Raw genomic sequence first — 13,650 nt, 5'->3', positions numbered from 1 at the left:
AAAGCATAGTCATAAAATGGTTTTGACATCAATGAACCGTCAACAGCAACATCGATAATAGATCTAAGAGATCCAACCAATCTATTGTAAAAGATTTAAATTATTAACCAATCTGGTATAGCATGGTGTGAACCCTTTCTCAGTAGTTCTTTAAATCGTTCTCATGTTTTATAAATAGATTCCCCTTCAAAATGAGAAAAAAATGTAATATCATTTCTAAACTTCCTAATTTTTTATGGTGGAAAATATTTAGCAAGGAATTTATACGCTAAATCACCCCAAGTTCTGATAGATCCAGATGCCAACGAATGCAACCATATCTTAGCCTTATCCCTTAGTGAGAAAGGAAAAAGTCTAATTCTTATAGCACCATATGATACACCATCATATTTAAATGTAGCACACAACTCTAGAAAAGTGTCAAGATGTAAATTTGGATCTTCAGTTGGTGGTCCCCCAAATTAATTATTTGATAGCATTTAGATAATAATGGGTTTAAGTTCAAATGAATTAGCCACTACAATAGGTTTTTGAATACTACAATGAAGTTCATCCACCGTAGGGTTTACATAATCTCTTAAGGGTCTAAACTCTTGATTAATTTCAGTATTTTAATTATTTTGGTTTGTCATTTCTTGAAATTTTTTATCTTTTTCAGTAATTTTGAGTTTTTTAATTTTTCTAATAGTTCTTTTTAATTCAGAGTCATAAGACACTAGTCCTATAGAATCTGAACTACACATACATTACTTCGAAACAACATAAAATAAAATAGAACACACAAACAAGAGCTTTATATAAAAACAACACTACAATATCCCTATAATAAATTTTAAATAAGACATTATAAAAATAGAAATTTGTTTTCTAAAAATCTCTTCAAAAATTTTATATTTTGTGCCCGACAACGACGCCAAAAACTTGATCCCGATTTTATATGTCAATACGATCTATGTAATTATATTCTTAATTTCTCCTTACTTAGAATTTTTACTTTACAAAGGCGTCAAAAACTTGATCACCAGCAACAGTTAGGCAAAAACTTGACTTCGAAGCAAATAAGATTACAATTTTTATATTTAAATATTGGATACTATGCAAGTATACGTATCATTATCAAGTAATATAATATTTTTTGATTAAACGCCGATAATCAAGCCCACAGGGACAAGTATGCAACTACAATCAGAAGAAGATAGATAACAAATTCTACTTGGCAAAATATTCTTACTCAAACAATAGATACAATAATAAGAATGAAAGTTTGATTCTTTTTGTAAATTTTTTATAATTGAAAGCAAAGTAGACAACTAAATAAACTTAACTAGATATTTGTAAGATGAAGACGATATATATGAAATATCTTTTTCCTTATCATGAATCAGTAACAAATATAGGAATTCTGTTGTGGAAGGTTGTGGAAGTATTCAAATTATAGGAATTCTGTTGTGGAAGTATTCAAATTATGTTGTGCCAAATAAGCTTTACCCTTACTAGAGATTTTACTAGAGATTCTATAAAGAACATTAACTAATTTAAAGTTTGAATAGTCTTGAAGACGGGTTAGATAGGGAAGATACTAGTTCTCACTCTAGAGTTCCCTTTCCTCCCTCCACCTAGGGGCTAACATCTCGTATCAAAACCTAAAACTATCAATCAAACTCAATAGATTGAATTGGTGGCTTTAGCTTGTCACTCTAAAGTCCTCTAATTCTACGCCCTTTAAAGTTTATTTCCCCATTTATTTGCATTCAATCATATGAATTACATTCTCATCCATACAATCTCATGTGATTTTTATCATTTGTTGACTGTGTTGACTGAGACAATACCATCTCTTACTATTTGTTGACTGCAAATCTTACATTTCAAATCTTACATTTCCTCACAACAGATATTAACATCTTAATTGGCCAAATCAAGAAGTAAATGAAGTACAAGGCTTAAAATCATCACAAATTATTCTGACATAAAAAATTAATACTTCACACAACTTCCATCCAATACTTAATCACTTATCATTTTAAGGAAAAAGATAAAAAAAACTACTCATATATTATGGAGAAAACACAACCATACTTATGTTTGAAAGTAGAATCATGCAAACAAACAAGAAGTCAAAATTAAAACCAAATGTAATGACAAAAATAATGTAATAACAAAAATAAAACTTATCTCAAATCCTCTCTAAAAAAATCTTGAAGTTCCTTTGAATTTCTTCCTTCACTTACAATACAAAAAAAACCACAAAAAAAAAAAATAAAAGGGGGCGGCAGCGTGTGGCTATGGGCGTCGACGGTGTGTGTGGGTGACTAGAAGGGGGTGGACAATCCATTAGTTCTTCAATCCAAGTCTTCTTTTAGAATTTTCCGAAATGTGTCTTGGTGTCTCTTCAAAATGTGTCCACATTCAATGAATCTTCCAGGAGTTGCCTCCTTTCAAAAGCCAGTTGAATGTATTTTTGTGTCCCTTAACTATTTCCCACTTTTTCACTAACGGTTGTTTCAAACACCTCTTCAAAAATTTGTCTAAATTCATTAAATCGCCAAATAACTATTTTTGACGCTTAAGCGCAGCCTTCTCTGTTTTATTGGAGCTTAAGCGCCATAGTTCTTTTGCACATCTTTTTCATTTTTGCTCCATATTTGATTCTTTTTCACTCATTTCTCCATTTTTCATCCATTTGAATTTGATACCTGAAAGAAAAAAAACACAAATACCTTTGATTAAAGCATAATATCTCAAAAATAGGTATAAAAATGTGTACATAAAGATCATATATTTTAGATGTATCACTGAACCATATCAACCAAGCTCAGCTGACTGAGTTGATCTTATCTGATCGAGTGGAGCTCAACTAACAGAGCTGATATTACCGATTCAATATTAATTCAGCTTTGCCTTCCAAGTCAGGATATCTTTTTATAAATAACGATAGATTACTATTCACTCATCTCTCTGTCTCTGTCTCTCTCTCGTTATTTAAGCTCTATTCTTGGGAATGATTCATAAAAAAATTAGGATTCAATAAGCTGTAAGCATTCAATCGATTTGGAATGAATAGGTTTTCAAATTGGTCACACTGATTGCAATTTGAAAAATCGAAAATATCAAATTTTTGAAAAAAATGAAGTCACCAACTAAAATTTAATTTGATTTAAATTATTTGATCATGAATAAATAGAAATTCAGTTGTTAGTTGGAGTTCTGTTATGAAGGAACATCAAGAATTATATATTTTATATGTACAATGTCTAATTAATTTCTCGAATCCTCCATTTACTTTCATATTTATGCTTTTTTCCTTTAAATAAGATTTAAAATCAAAGTAATAACCAAAAAAATCTAATATATAGATTTTTAATTGCATTGTGGTTTAAATCCAATTATTAGTTTTTCCATTGAAAGACTTTTTTACATTTGTAGCACTCAAAACATTAGAATTTATGTATTGAACACCTTAACTTTGATTTTTATTGTATAAAGCACTTGAGACTTATAAATGTACACATAATAAATACTCCATAACCGTCTGTTGCCTTGGTCACTTAGTGCCGCGCGGGAAGGCGACAAGTACCTAGGTGGCCACACACTTGATAGCTACGAGAAACTCACACTGTCGTTATCTGCTAACCCCACTGATCCACATGCTACACACACCTCAACAACAAAACTAGGCTTTGAAATGTATCTCTTGTCCTCCAACTTCCTTCTTGCCTCTAGTGTTTTTGAAACTCTGCAGCTCTTTTCTCTTCTTATTGTCTTTGTCCGCATCCATCGATAGTGAAAACGTCCTTGCTAGTGGTGTAGCAATAGGAGGAAAATTCTCCTTTATCAAAAAAAATGGAGAGCACTGCGATCGAAAAGGACCACAAGAATTTTCTCGCTATTTCCCACGATGAAGCAACAACCAAGTGGGACTCTAGGCATAGATCCATTTCACTAGAACTTGACGTAAAAAAAAAGCAGATTCTGACTATGGGAGGCGATGTTTCTCACTATAGCTCGTGTTGGCGAGTCAGTGGAAGAGGTCATTGGAGCATGGCAACTCCTCTACTTCAACCTCAACGACGTTTAGATTCATCACGCCAAAACAAAAAGTTGTAAAGAAGAAAAAAAAATGAAAACTTTAGTGAATAGAAGGCAAGGAATCAGAAAGAAGGATTCAAAAGAGGAAAGTTTTACTAGGGTTCAGTCGGTGATGTTGTAAAAGATGAGGAAAATTGTGCAGGCAGACACCTAGAGGCCATATATCATAAATGAGTGATTTTTTATGACGAAAGGGGTGAAATAACGAACATACCCGTGGTACCGACGTCGAAAAATCCTTAACTATCCCGTCCGTTGTGGTTTTGGTGCTACCCCTGAGGAAGCTAGAGAACCTATAGAGTGGTCAATCTAGTTTCAGAGATGATGGCGGTCATTACTGGTTTGAGATTGAAAGAGGACGAATCCCAACAAATTTCATGACCTTTAATCTTGCGATGAAGTATGCTTATGCGATTAATTTGATCATTTTATTAATGGAAGGTGACAAAATGTTATTTTTTTTTTTTGCATATTTATGAGTTTGAGATGCTTCATATATAAATATTGATGTTTAGATATAATAAACGTATATTCTGATATTTTGATTGCTATATAAAATTCCAAAAATTAAAATGGTTTCTTAAAATCAGACCGACTTAGCCAAAATCACTTTGACTCGTTCAATTTTTCAATTTTGACGAAATACTGGACACTATCGACCCTACACAAAATACAGCTCATTTTATTCGCGCAGAGTCAGTCTGCATGGGGGAAGGGAAAATATTTGGGTACGTAAGACTTACGCAAAGTTGCTCATCTCAGCAGATTACTCAGAAGATATATGAATGTTATATTCGAGTTATATCCCTTCTATAACTTTCTTATAACATAACTATAATCTATAAATAAATTCAATGCTCCCGTAACATAACATAAAAATGTGAGTAAGTTCAAGTAGTTACAAGTACAAAAGGGGGCGGTTCACAGTTGGAATTCTGCGTCTCTATCGACGATGTCGGCTCCTGGTACGTCTTTCGGCTTTCTCGTTTGCTCTCACCTGGAACGTTTAAGTTTAGGGTTTTTGGCGGAACAGACACAGTGATGAAGGACGGCTTTTTCTAGAGTATCAAAACAGGCGGACCTATCGTCCGCGGATTGGAAATAAACATAGTTTGGTTATAATTGTGGGGAATCGGCCCTATATTTAGTTCTTTAGTGCTACATGAAACAGGCCAGTTAAGTGTTCCCCCATAAAATGAATAAAGAATGCGGAAAATCTGAAGCACCATTCAAGAAGAAGTAAATGCAAACATAATCACATTGACGATGAATTGTCTCATTTTTCCAGTTTGTTAAGCTCTGTATTTGATTACTTGTTCAGCATCATCGGATTGACTTATCGTACTGTTACCCAACCTTTATGTTTCTAGTTATTATGGTAATAAACTAGCAGCTGCTTAGCATGCTAACCATTGCTATTTCACATGCTGCAGATTCATTGAAATTGCCTGGTTATTCACTCCAGGATATATTGCTGGTGACTAGCATCACAGTAGGTTAAATCTTCAAAAGAAGTGAATATAGGCAAAATTATTTATGCGTTCGCTCATGTACTAGATATGTACTCACCAATAATACTCATTGAGAGTTGCATGTCTAGAGGACTGTCCAACTGTATATTAAGTTATTCAATGTGTATTTATAGTGGGCATTATGCAATATTTATATACTGGGAACTGTTCAAGTTATTGTTGCTTGGTAGGAAATTTGAGAAGGTGGTGTAGCTTGCTTATTTTGAAGTGGAAGAAGAGGTGATTTTCTTGGTGTCACAATCCGGCCTGATAGCTTAGATTTAACAAAGTTAAGAACTACAGTATGATGATATTAACATTTTATTTATTTTTTAGTTATTTTCATAACTTCTAATTTATACTAGAGTCATTAAGAAATCACAAATTAGACTAAATAGAAATTTAAATCATCCATAAACAATCACATAGTCTGTAAGTAAAACATCGAAATCAACACACAACAGTATCACTACACAGAAGTAAACAATACAATAGCCATTAGAACAACATAATATCGATCAGAAGTAGTCTTGTAAATTAAATCTCTTCTATCATATATGTCAACATAGTAGTTTACTTAAACGAAAAAATTAGTTTAAACAGTAACTTTACACGACTTAGCGAATAATTTCAACCTTATTATACATTAAATTAATATGCAAATGCTATGCGTGAATGATAAAATAATGCCATTCATTACTTAATAATATTGTAAGCTTTTATTTTAACTTTAATTATTTCTGTTTCAATTTAAATATTTACCATTTTTATCATCTTTAAGAAGTCATCATGATTATCTTAATACCTGAAGGTATCATCAAAATTGTACCCCGTATGTATCAGCAAAATTTTGCATTCGAAGGTACATCTTCACCATTTTCATTTTCCTTTTCATGCACGGGTACATCTCATCTCATGCCAGTACCATCTGGAGGTAATCTTGAATAATCTAAGCTTTCAATTTCATTTCCTTTAAGTTACTTCCTTTTAAAGACATTGAAGAATTATATTTTTATTTCATTTCTTTCAATAATTTCTAATCCTATAACATTCATATAATTATAAAAATAGTTGTCTGAAGTATCAAGATAAGTCTTTATCTACTAAAACATCAATTTAATATATATAAGAAAGTAATTACTCACCTTTGCCTTAAATGATGTCTTTATTATCTTAATTCTATGATTACTTCCTCACCTCCTCCTTGACTCTTCTTCTTTTGCCCAAATCATGATCCAAAGCCCTAATTCAATGAATCAAATTTTCTTTAATCACCATTTAAATTTAAATCATACTTAATAGCATCTATTTAATTAAACAAAATATTTTATATAAATAAACATCCAAATTCTTACCTCCACTAAAGTTACTTCTTCTAAAATTTCAATCCAAGATCCTTCATCTTTTACTTAAATACATCAAAAAATCCAAGATCCTATATTGAAATTAACCATAAACATAACTTAATTGTTTCTTTATCTTTTGCACAAATATTGATCTTAATCTTTCTCCAAATCGGGACTTAATAGCTTCGTTCTTGATTTCAATTGCACTTAAAATAAATATTTTAATAATAAACTTAAATATATATAATCTTAAAAGTGAGGCTCTTATATATATTTAATGATTAGGCCGTGGCAAAAGTGGTATCAGAGCCCAATGTTTAATATTAATTAATTGAGTACCGATAAAAGAGTCATAGAAAAATTATAAGAAAATTTTAATAATAAAAAATAAAATTTATAGTTGACTCAAATTAATAAGTATATCCATTTAGACATAGAGCTACAACCGAAATTATAGAAGAAGGGAGCCTAATAGAAAATGCTTGAAGAGTTGAGACATGCAGTTTAACGGCTCAATTCAGTTACATGGGGAGAGGAAACAAAGATAGCCTAGAGGATTCAAAGAGTTAAGTAGTTGGAAAAGGAAATGAAGAATCGAGAAAGAGGAAAAGAGAGGTCGGGAGAATGAATGAAAGGGTAGAAGAAGCGAGAAGTGTTAGGAAGCCAAGGAGGTGAAATTTCACACTATAAATTGTCGGACGACTTACCTTCCTACCGGGCGGCTTGTCTGTGGTGAAGGATGACGAGAGGGAGGAGTTTTTGTGTGCGTAGAGGAGATGAGACCAATGTTCGAAGAAGGATAAAAGAGTCAGCCGCTACTTCTGATCGTGCGAAGAAGGATGAAATCAAGCACTCAGAGGTAAGTATGATAGGTTTAATATTAGATTGAATTGAAAATAAATGGTCTCATGTAAAGTAAAATAATAATAATTTTTAGCTAATTAAAATAATTTTAATTTATTAAACTTATAATAACATAATCAATAAAATAATTTTTTAATATATATACATGTTTATTTTGGGAGTTTCATTTTAGTTGAGTCGACGTCGGGGCAAAATCTTATCGAATTGATCGACATCTAGGTAAATACTCGTACTTTTAAACTATAACAATAATTTGTTTCTTCTAAAATATTTTTGTATGTGATATATTTGTGGATGCTTTGTTGTGATTGTGCCGTTCTTTTCTTTATTGGTCATATTATTGTGAATTTTGTATTTATTTACTCATACATTTTAGTGTATGTTTTATATAGTATGATTAAATATGATGAACCCATATATTTATGTTGGTTGCTTGTATGACTGACTATGATGGAATAACCCTTGATGGTACTAGTGGGGAACACTAATGTACGCGTGCATATTAATAAAATGATATTATTATTGATGTGTCTTAATTGACACAATTTTAGACGTTGCCTCTTATGATGGTTGCATATATGTAAAATGATATTGATATGATAATGATATAGACCCATTTGAACAACATGTCAAATGTTTATATTGATTCATACATAAACTTAACTGACATGCATATTGTTCTTTATTTTTGTTGTATTGTTGAGTTTAGAAGTATGAGTATTCAATGTGTTTTTAGCCCACAATTGTTTTAATTAATTTTTCGAGTTTAATTAAATTTTTAAAAGATGAGCAATAGACGAGAAAATATTTATAAAGACGCGGACAACCATCAACGAAGTAATTATAATTTATATCATTTTAATATAATTTTTAGTGGCTCTTTCATATGTCAAATTGTGAGTTAATATAGAAAACTTAATTCACCCGTTCAACTGTCAGTTCCCGCCATAGTTAATTCCAAGCCCCGGGTCGGGTCATGCCATTAATGTCTAGATTTAGTGACTGGGAGGGAGGTGTAATGAAGAATCAAAGAAGAATTGATGAGTTGTGAGAAACAAAATGAGGAGTCGGGAGGTCAAAGAGAGGGGAGGTAAAGCGGAAGGATCAAGACGCCGAGTAGATGAAATTCGCTTATAAATCATGACAAAAGACCTAACTGGGAGTCTAGTCGAAGAGGAAGACGAAGAAAGAGTTCTGTCGAGCTTCAGTGGCTAAATAACCCGCATCCTAACGTACCAACTAAGATGAAGAAGAGATAAACAATCATCGTAGAGGAGGAGAAGAGGGGTGACGTCGGTGCCGAGCTGTGATTGAGGAAGTTGCTGTAGCTCCATTGGTACTATCAAACAGGCGAAGACGCCCGTGAGAGAGAGAACCGAAGCCAGCTTGTGTGTGATCTAGATCTCGCAGAGAAGAGGAGCCAAAGTTGTTGAAGGAGGAAGTCTCTCCGTGTGCTTCTCTGCGTCGAACCGAGTGATCGATGAAGGAGGAAGAGGAGCTCTCAACCTAGCCCTAGCATGCGAAGGAAGAAGAAAGTCATACGGGTGATGAACCGAGTCGAGCCTTTGGTAAGGTAAGAATATTAAGTTTTATATATATATATATATATATAAATATTATTATAATAATAAAATCAAAGATTTATTTGAAATATGGAAATAAAATTTTCACTTGAGCGAACATTTATCGAATATTGAATAAAATCATTAATGTCGATTTAATTGAAGTTTTGATAGTCAAATTAAAATAACATAAATACTTAAACTGAAAATTCTAATCAAGAATTAAAGTTATATAAGTAGTTAATAAATTAATTAAACATAATTAATGATATGCTTAAGATTATAATTTTATGATATTTTAAGCAGCTAACTGTTAGAGACAAAGATTAAACATCTTTGAAACAAGTACAACATCATGGTGAGTATTTTTTACTTCTAAATTATGGTAATAATACTGTATTTTTTTTTTAAACCACTCGCTTTAGAAATTATATATCTTGTTACTGTAACTAGAATAAGATTATTCTAGCTTATTATTCAATTTGATCATTTAGAAATGAATGTGACTGATTTGCATAGTATTGCTTTTAACCACACATGCATGTTATACGATATTGGATTGATATTTATAATGTAAACAAAATGATTTATAGTATGCTTGCATGTGCATGTTTTGTTATAATAGAACACTCTTTGATGATACCAGTGAGGGAACATTAATCTACTCGTGTACGTAAATGGAAAATGATATTAATATTGATGTGTTTTAATTGACATAATTTTTAGACGATGCCTTCTGTGACAGTTGTATAGATATTAAATTATATTGATATGATGATGATATGTACCCCTTTAAATAGCATGTTAAATGTTTATATTGATTTATAAAGAAGTTTAACTGACATGCGTACTATTCTTTCTTTTTCTTGTATTACTTTAGTTTATAGTATGAGTATTCACTTACTCGTTTAGCTTACAACTATTTTAACTAACTTTTCAGATAAATTTTAAGTAATTAAAAGATAATCAGTAGAAGAGAAAATATTTATAGAAGACGAGGACAACCATCGATGAGGTAATTATAAATTATACCACTTTAATTTAATTTTGGCTTCTTCATCTGTTAAATTGTGAGTTAATATAGAAAATTTAATTCACTCTTTTGACCGTCCATTCCCGCCTTGGTTAATTCTAAGTCCTGGGTCGGGTCGTAACAGTAATGTCCATTCCCGCCTTGGTTAATCCTAGTTCCCAGGTTCCCCTAACAGATCACTACTCTATTCCCCACCCTCCCTTTTAATTCCTCTATCTACAGAAATTCCAGGATTTTCTTGACTTTAACTTCAAGTTACATAATTATCCATCTTGTCTTTATGGCTCTGGGCCAAGTGTTAGACTCATTGTAATCCTAGCTAAAGCCGTCCCTACCATCACCCTCCAGAAGCAATACCAATCCAATGCCAACCTTCAATTTCCTTTAACAACCAACCTACATGTCATTGTAAATATTACTTTTATCTTCTTGCAAAAATATCTTTTGACCAACAGCCCCCATTAGAGAGAGCAGGAAGAACATTATTGAGTAGTTGGCGAAGTCAATAAGCAGGTTAGTGTGGTTGGTTGCACAAGCGAGGATGAGACTGACAATCAAGTTCAAGTGGGTGCATGTGATAATGGATGCAACAATAGGAGGCATATGAGTGAGTCGCAACGATGCTTGAGAGAGTAGGCAACTAGCAATGAAAGGCAGTGACAATGTGATTAAGCATCATGCAATAATATAGGATGTGCTAGGTGGGTAACGAGTGACTGTGTGCACGAATATTCTCAATAAAGTCATGCATGTGACTGCAAAAATGAACAAGAGGTTTGTGCATGTGAGTGAGGGTGGCTAGGGTGTGGGATGGGACTTGTGGTGGGACCAGAGACGGGTCAGTTTTGTGCATGTCTAGAGTTTTTCTTCTTGGATTTCATGATGATAGGAAACAAAAATCTTCTCATCTTTTTGACTTGTATGAAAACTTATTAGGAGCAATGCCAAATTACGAGGATAAAATTCAATATAATATTTTTTCAATGTTAGGGTTCCTACTTAATAAAACAATGCTACTAAATACGTCAGTTCCAAAAAAGGAGATTTCTCTTTGCTTAGTAAGCCTTTGTTTAATTGTTTTTGCTATTTCAAGTCGGGTTCTGAACTTAACGAACCTGGCATTAAATTTTAATTGGCCGAGAAGTCATCAGATTCAAATTTCTATTCTTGAGCAGGCTTAGACTTTTGCATCTTTACTTGATTTGACTAGAATCCCATTTTACTAGTGTATTTATTTACTTCAAATCTTGAAGCTGTAAATATTATTCTCCATTTTCCCTAAGGTTTACGTGTTAATGAGTTTCCCTATTTAATACATTCTTTTTCTTGTTGTCATGAATAAAATGAGAATAAATTTATCTATCTTTCTCAGGAGTGTCTGAGCAAAGGGTTGAAATTTTAAACAACTATGGACAGAAACTTGTTGGTATGCTGCATTTAACAAGTTCCAAGAATTTGGTCATCTTATGCCATGGATTTCGCTCCACAAAGGTTTGTTTGTTGGAGAATATGTTCGTTTATTGGAATACTTCATGGCATTTATGTGTTACACCATGCATATAACCTTCTATTTCATGTGATGTTGTTCCCCCTAGCTATATAATGAAAACAGGCTTAATTTGATTTTTATTTGTGCTCTTAATGTACGTACAACTTCATTTCAATTACGATAGATGTTTTCACAAATAGGAAATGTGCTCTATTCTAAACGTTTTGGAGATGCATTTGCACATTTGGCAGATAGAGAAAGCACATTCCTTTATTAGGATGGAGGAAAAAAATTATTTGAATAATTAGACTAAGCATAGAAATTTCTTGACATGTTTAACTTATTCTGAGAAGTTATTCACAGCAAAACGAATTGGAAGTGGACTAGAATCTAGATTTAACAAAATTGGATGGTTTGTGGCTTAGTGCATTTCCCATCAGAGATAATACTTGCTAAAAAACTGTTATTATTGCATGTGAACTGTGCTATGTTTCCTGGATATCTAGTTTCCTCCAATTTAGGGGCTTACAACAGGCAGTTTATGTTGAATGCTCCCATATCCTTGATTATTTTATTTCCGCTTTATGTTGATTACTTTTTTTTTTCATCATTTTCCTCTCGCCCACTCTCCCTCCTGTTTGTCCACTCATTCTTCCCATCTCCTTCCATACACGGTGCACACTTTTGAAAATGTTCCTCTTACCATATACATTTCCGTAGATATTGTATTTGCATGCAAAATCTTGGTTCCCATTTAGATAACTTAGAATGGATCTCTTTTAAGCCCTCCTAACCTTATTTCCTTGCATTTTAAAAGTTGATGGATTAAATATTGTAAGATGAGATCTTTATCAAATAAATTGGTCAGAGGTCCTCAAAGTTATGGTTCGGGATCATTTACAAATATTCCTTGGTTGAATTAATATATAATATAGATGATTTTTTTTTAATTTGAGCATTTAACTTATAATAATTGGTTCTCTCATTTGATTTCCCTTTTTAAGGACTCTTCATGTTTAAATTGTTAGTTAAAGTAGTATTAGTTGGTTTTCTTTAAGGCCCTTTGATGCAGCACGACCCTACAAATAGGCTAAATCGGTTCACAAATGCTCAACTAGAAGCCTAAACGACTAGAATCCCCTATGAAGGCTAAATCGGTTCACAAAGTCCGAATGATCAGAAGTCCAGATGACCATAGGTTTAGATGACTAGGAGCCTAAACGACTAGAAGTCCAGATTAACAAAAGTTCGGACGACCAGAAGTCCAGATGAAGGCAAGCCAGGATAGATCCTCTAATCGTCAATGCCAACAGAGAGCCGACCTAAAGGCCTTAGGAGAGCATTTTGGAGTCAGTGAAATAGACCGCAAAAGATCCAAAGTCATGTGAGTTTCAATTAATGAATCATTGCGATCACTTTTTTTTTGTATTAAAATTCTCTCATTTTTATTGCAACTTCGCTTTCAAGAGGCAAGAGAATTGTTAAACTAAACATGTATACATAAGATGTGTCAGACTGAATCTCTTAGAGGGACAACTAGAAGCCCGGACGACCAAAAGCCCAAAAGAACAAAATTTTAGACGTCTGACAGCTCGGACGAGCTTGAAAATAGTGAGACATCAGCTCACTTATGTAAAATGACCAAAATAACTTGTATTTATATATAAATAGTGAGACACTAGCTCACATATGTAAAAAAACCAAAATAACTTGTATATATATATACATACATACATATATATATATATATATATAT

At 32.6% G+C, this 13,650-nt stretch overlaps 1 protein-coding gene across 3 annotated transcripts in view; it reads left to right on the top strand.

The window, feature by feature from the left end:
• The first annotated feature begins 4,970 nt into the window (after window positions 1–4,970).
• LOC110036823 overlaps window positions 4,971–13,650 on the top strand; it is a 96,965-nt gene continuing 88,285 nt past the window's right edge. For 2 of the 3 annotated variants that reach the window (XM_020741357.1, XM_020741356.1), the window contains exons 1-2: window positions 4,971–5,054; window positions 11,778–11,896. In XM_020741357.1, the coding sequence (XP_020597016.1) occupies window positions 5,042–5,054; window positions 11,778–11,896 (132 nt within the window). In that variant the 5' untranslated portion in view covers window positions 4,971–5,041. Of the gene's footprint in view, window positions 5,055–5,129; window positions 5,329–11,777; window positions 11,897–13,650 lie in introns of those variants that run through there. The other variant, XM_020741358.1, reaches the window with a different exon arrangement.

The sequence above is a fragment of the Phalaenopsis equestris genome, unplaced genomic scaffold (assembly GCF_001263595.1).
Source record: "Phalaenopsis equestris unplaced genomic scaffold, ASM126359v1 Scaffold211311, whole genome shotgun sequence".
Taxonomy (NCBI): Eukaryota; Viridiplantae; Streptophyta; class Magnoliopsida; order Asparagales; family Orchidaceae; genus Phalaenopsis; species Phalaenopsis equestris.
Note: the sequence above shows the minus strand (reverse complement) of the source record. Positions and strands in the feature narration are given on the sequence as shown.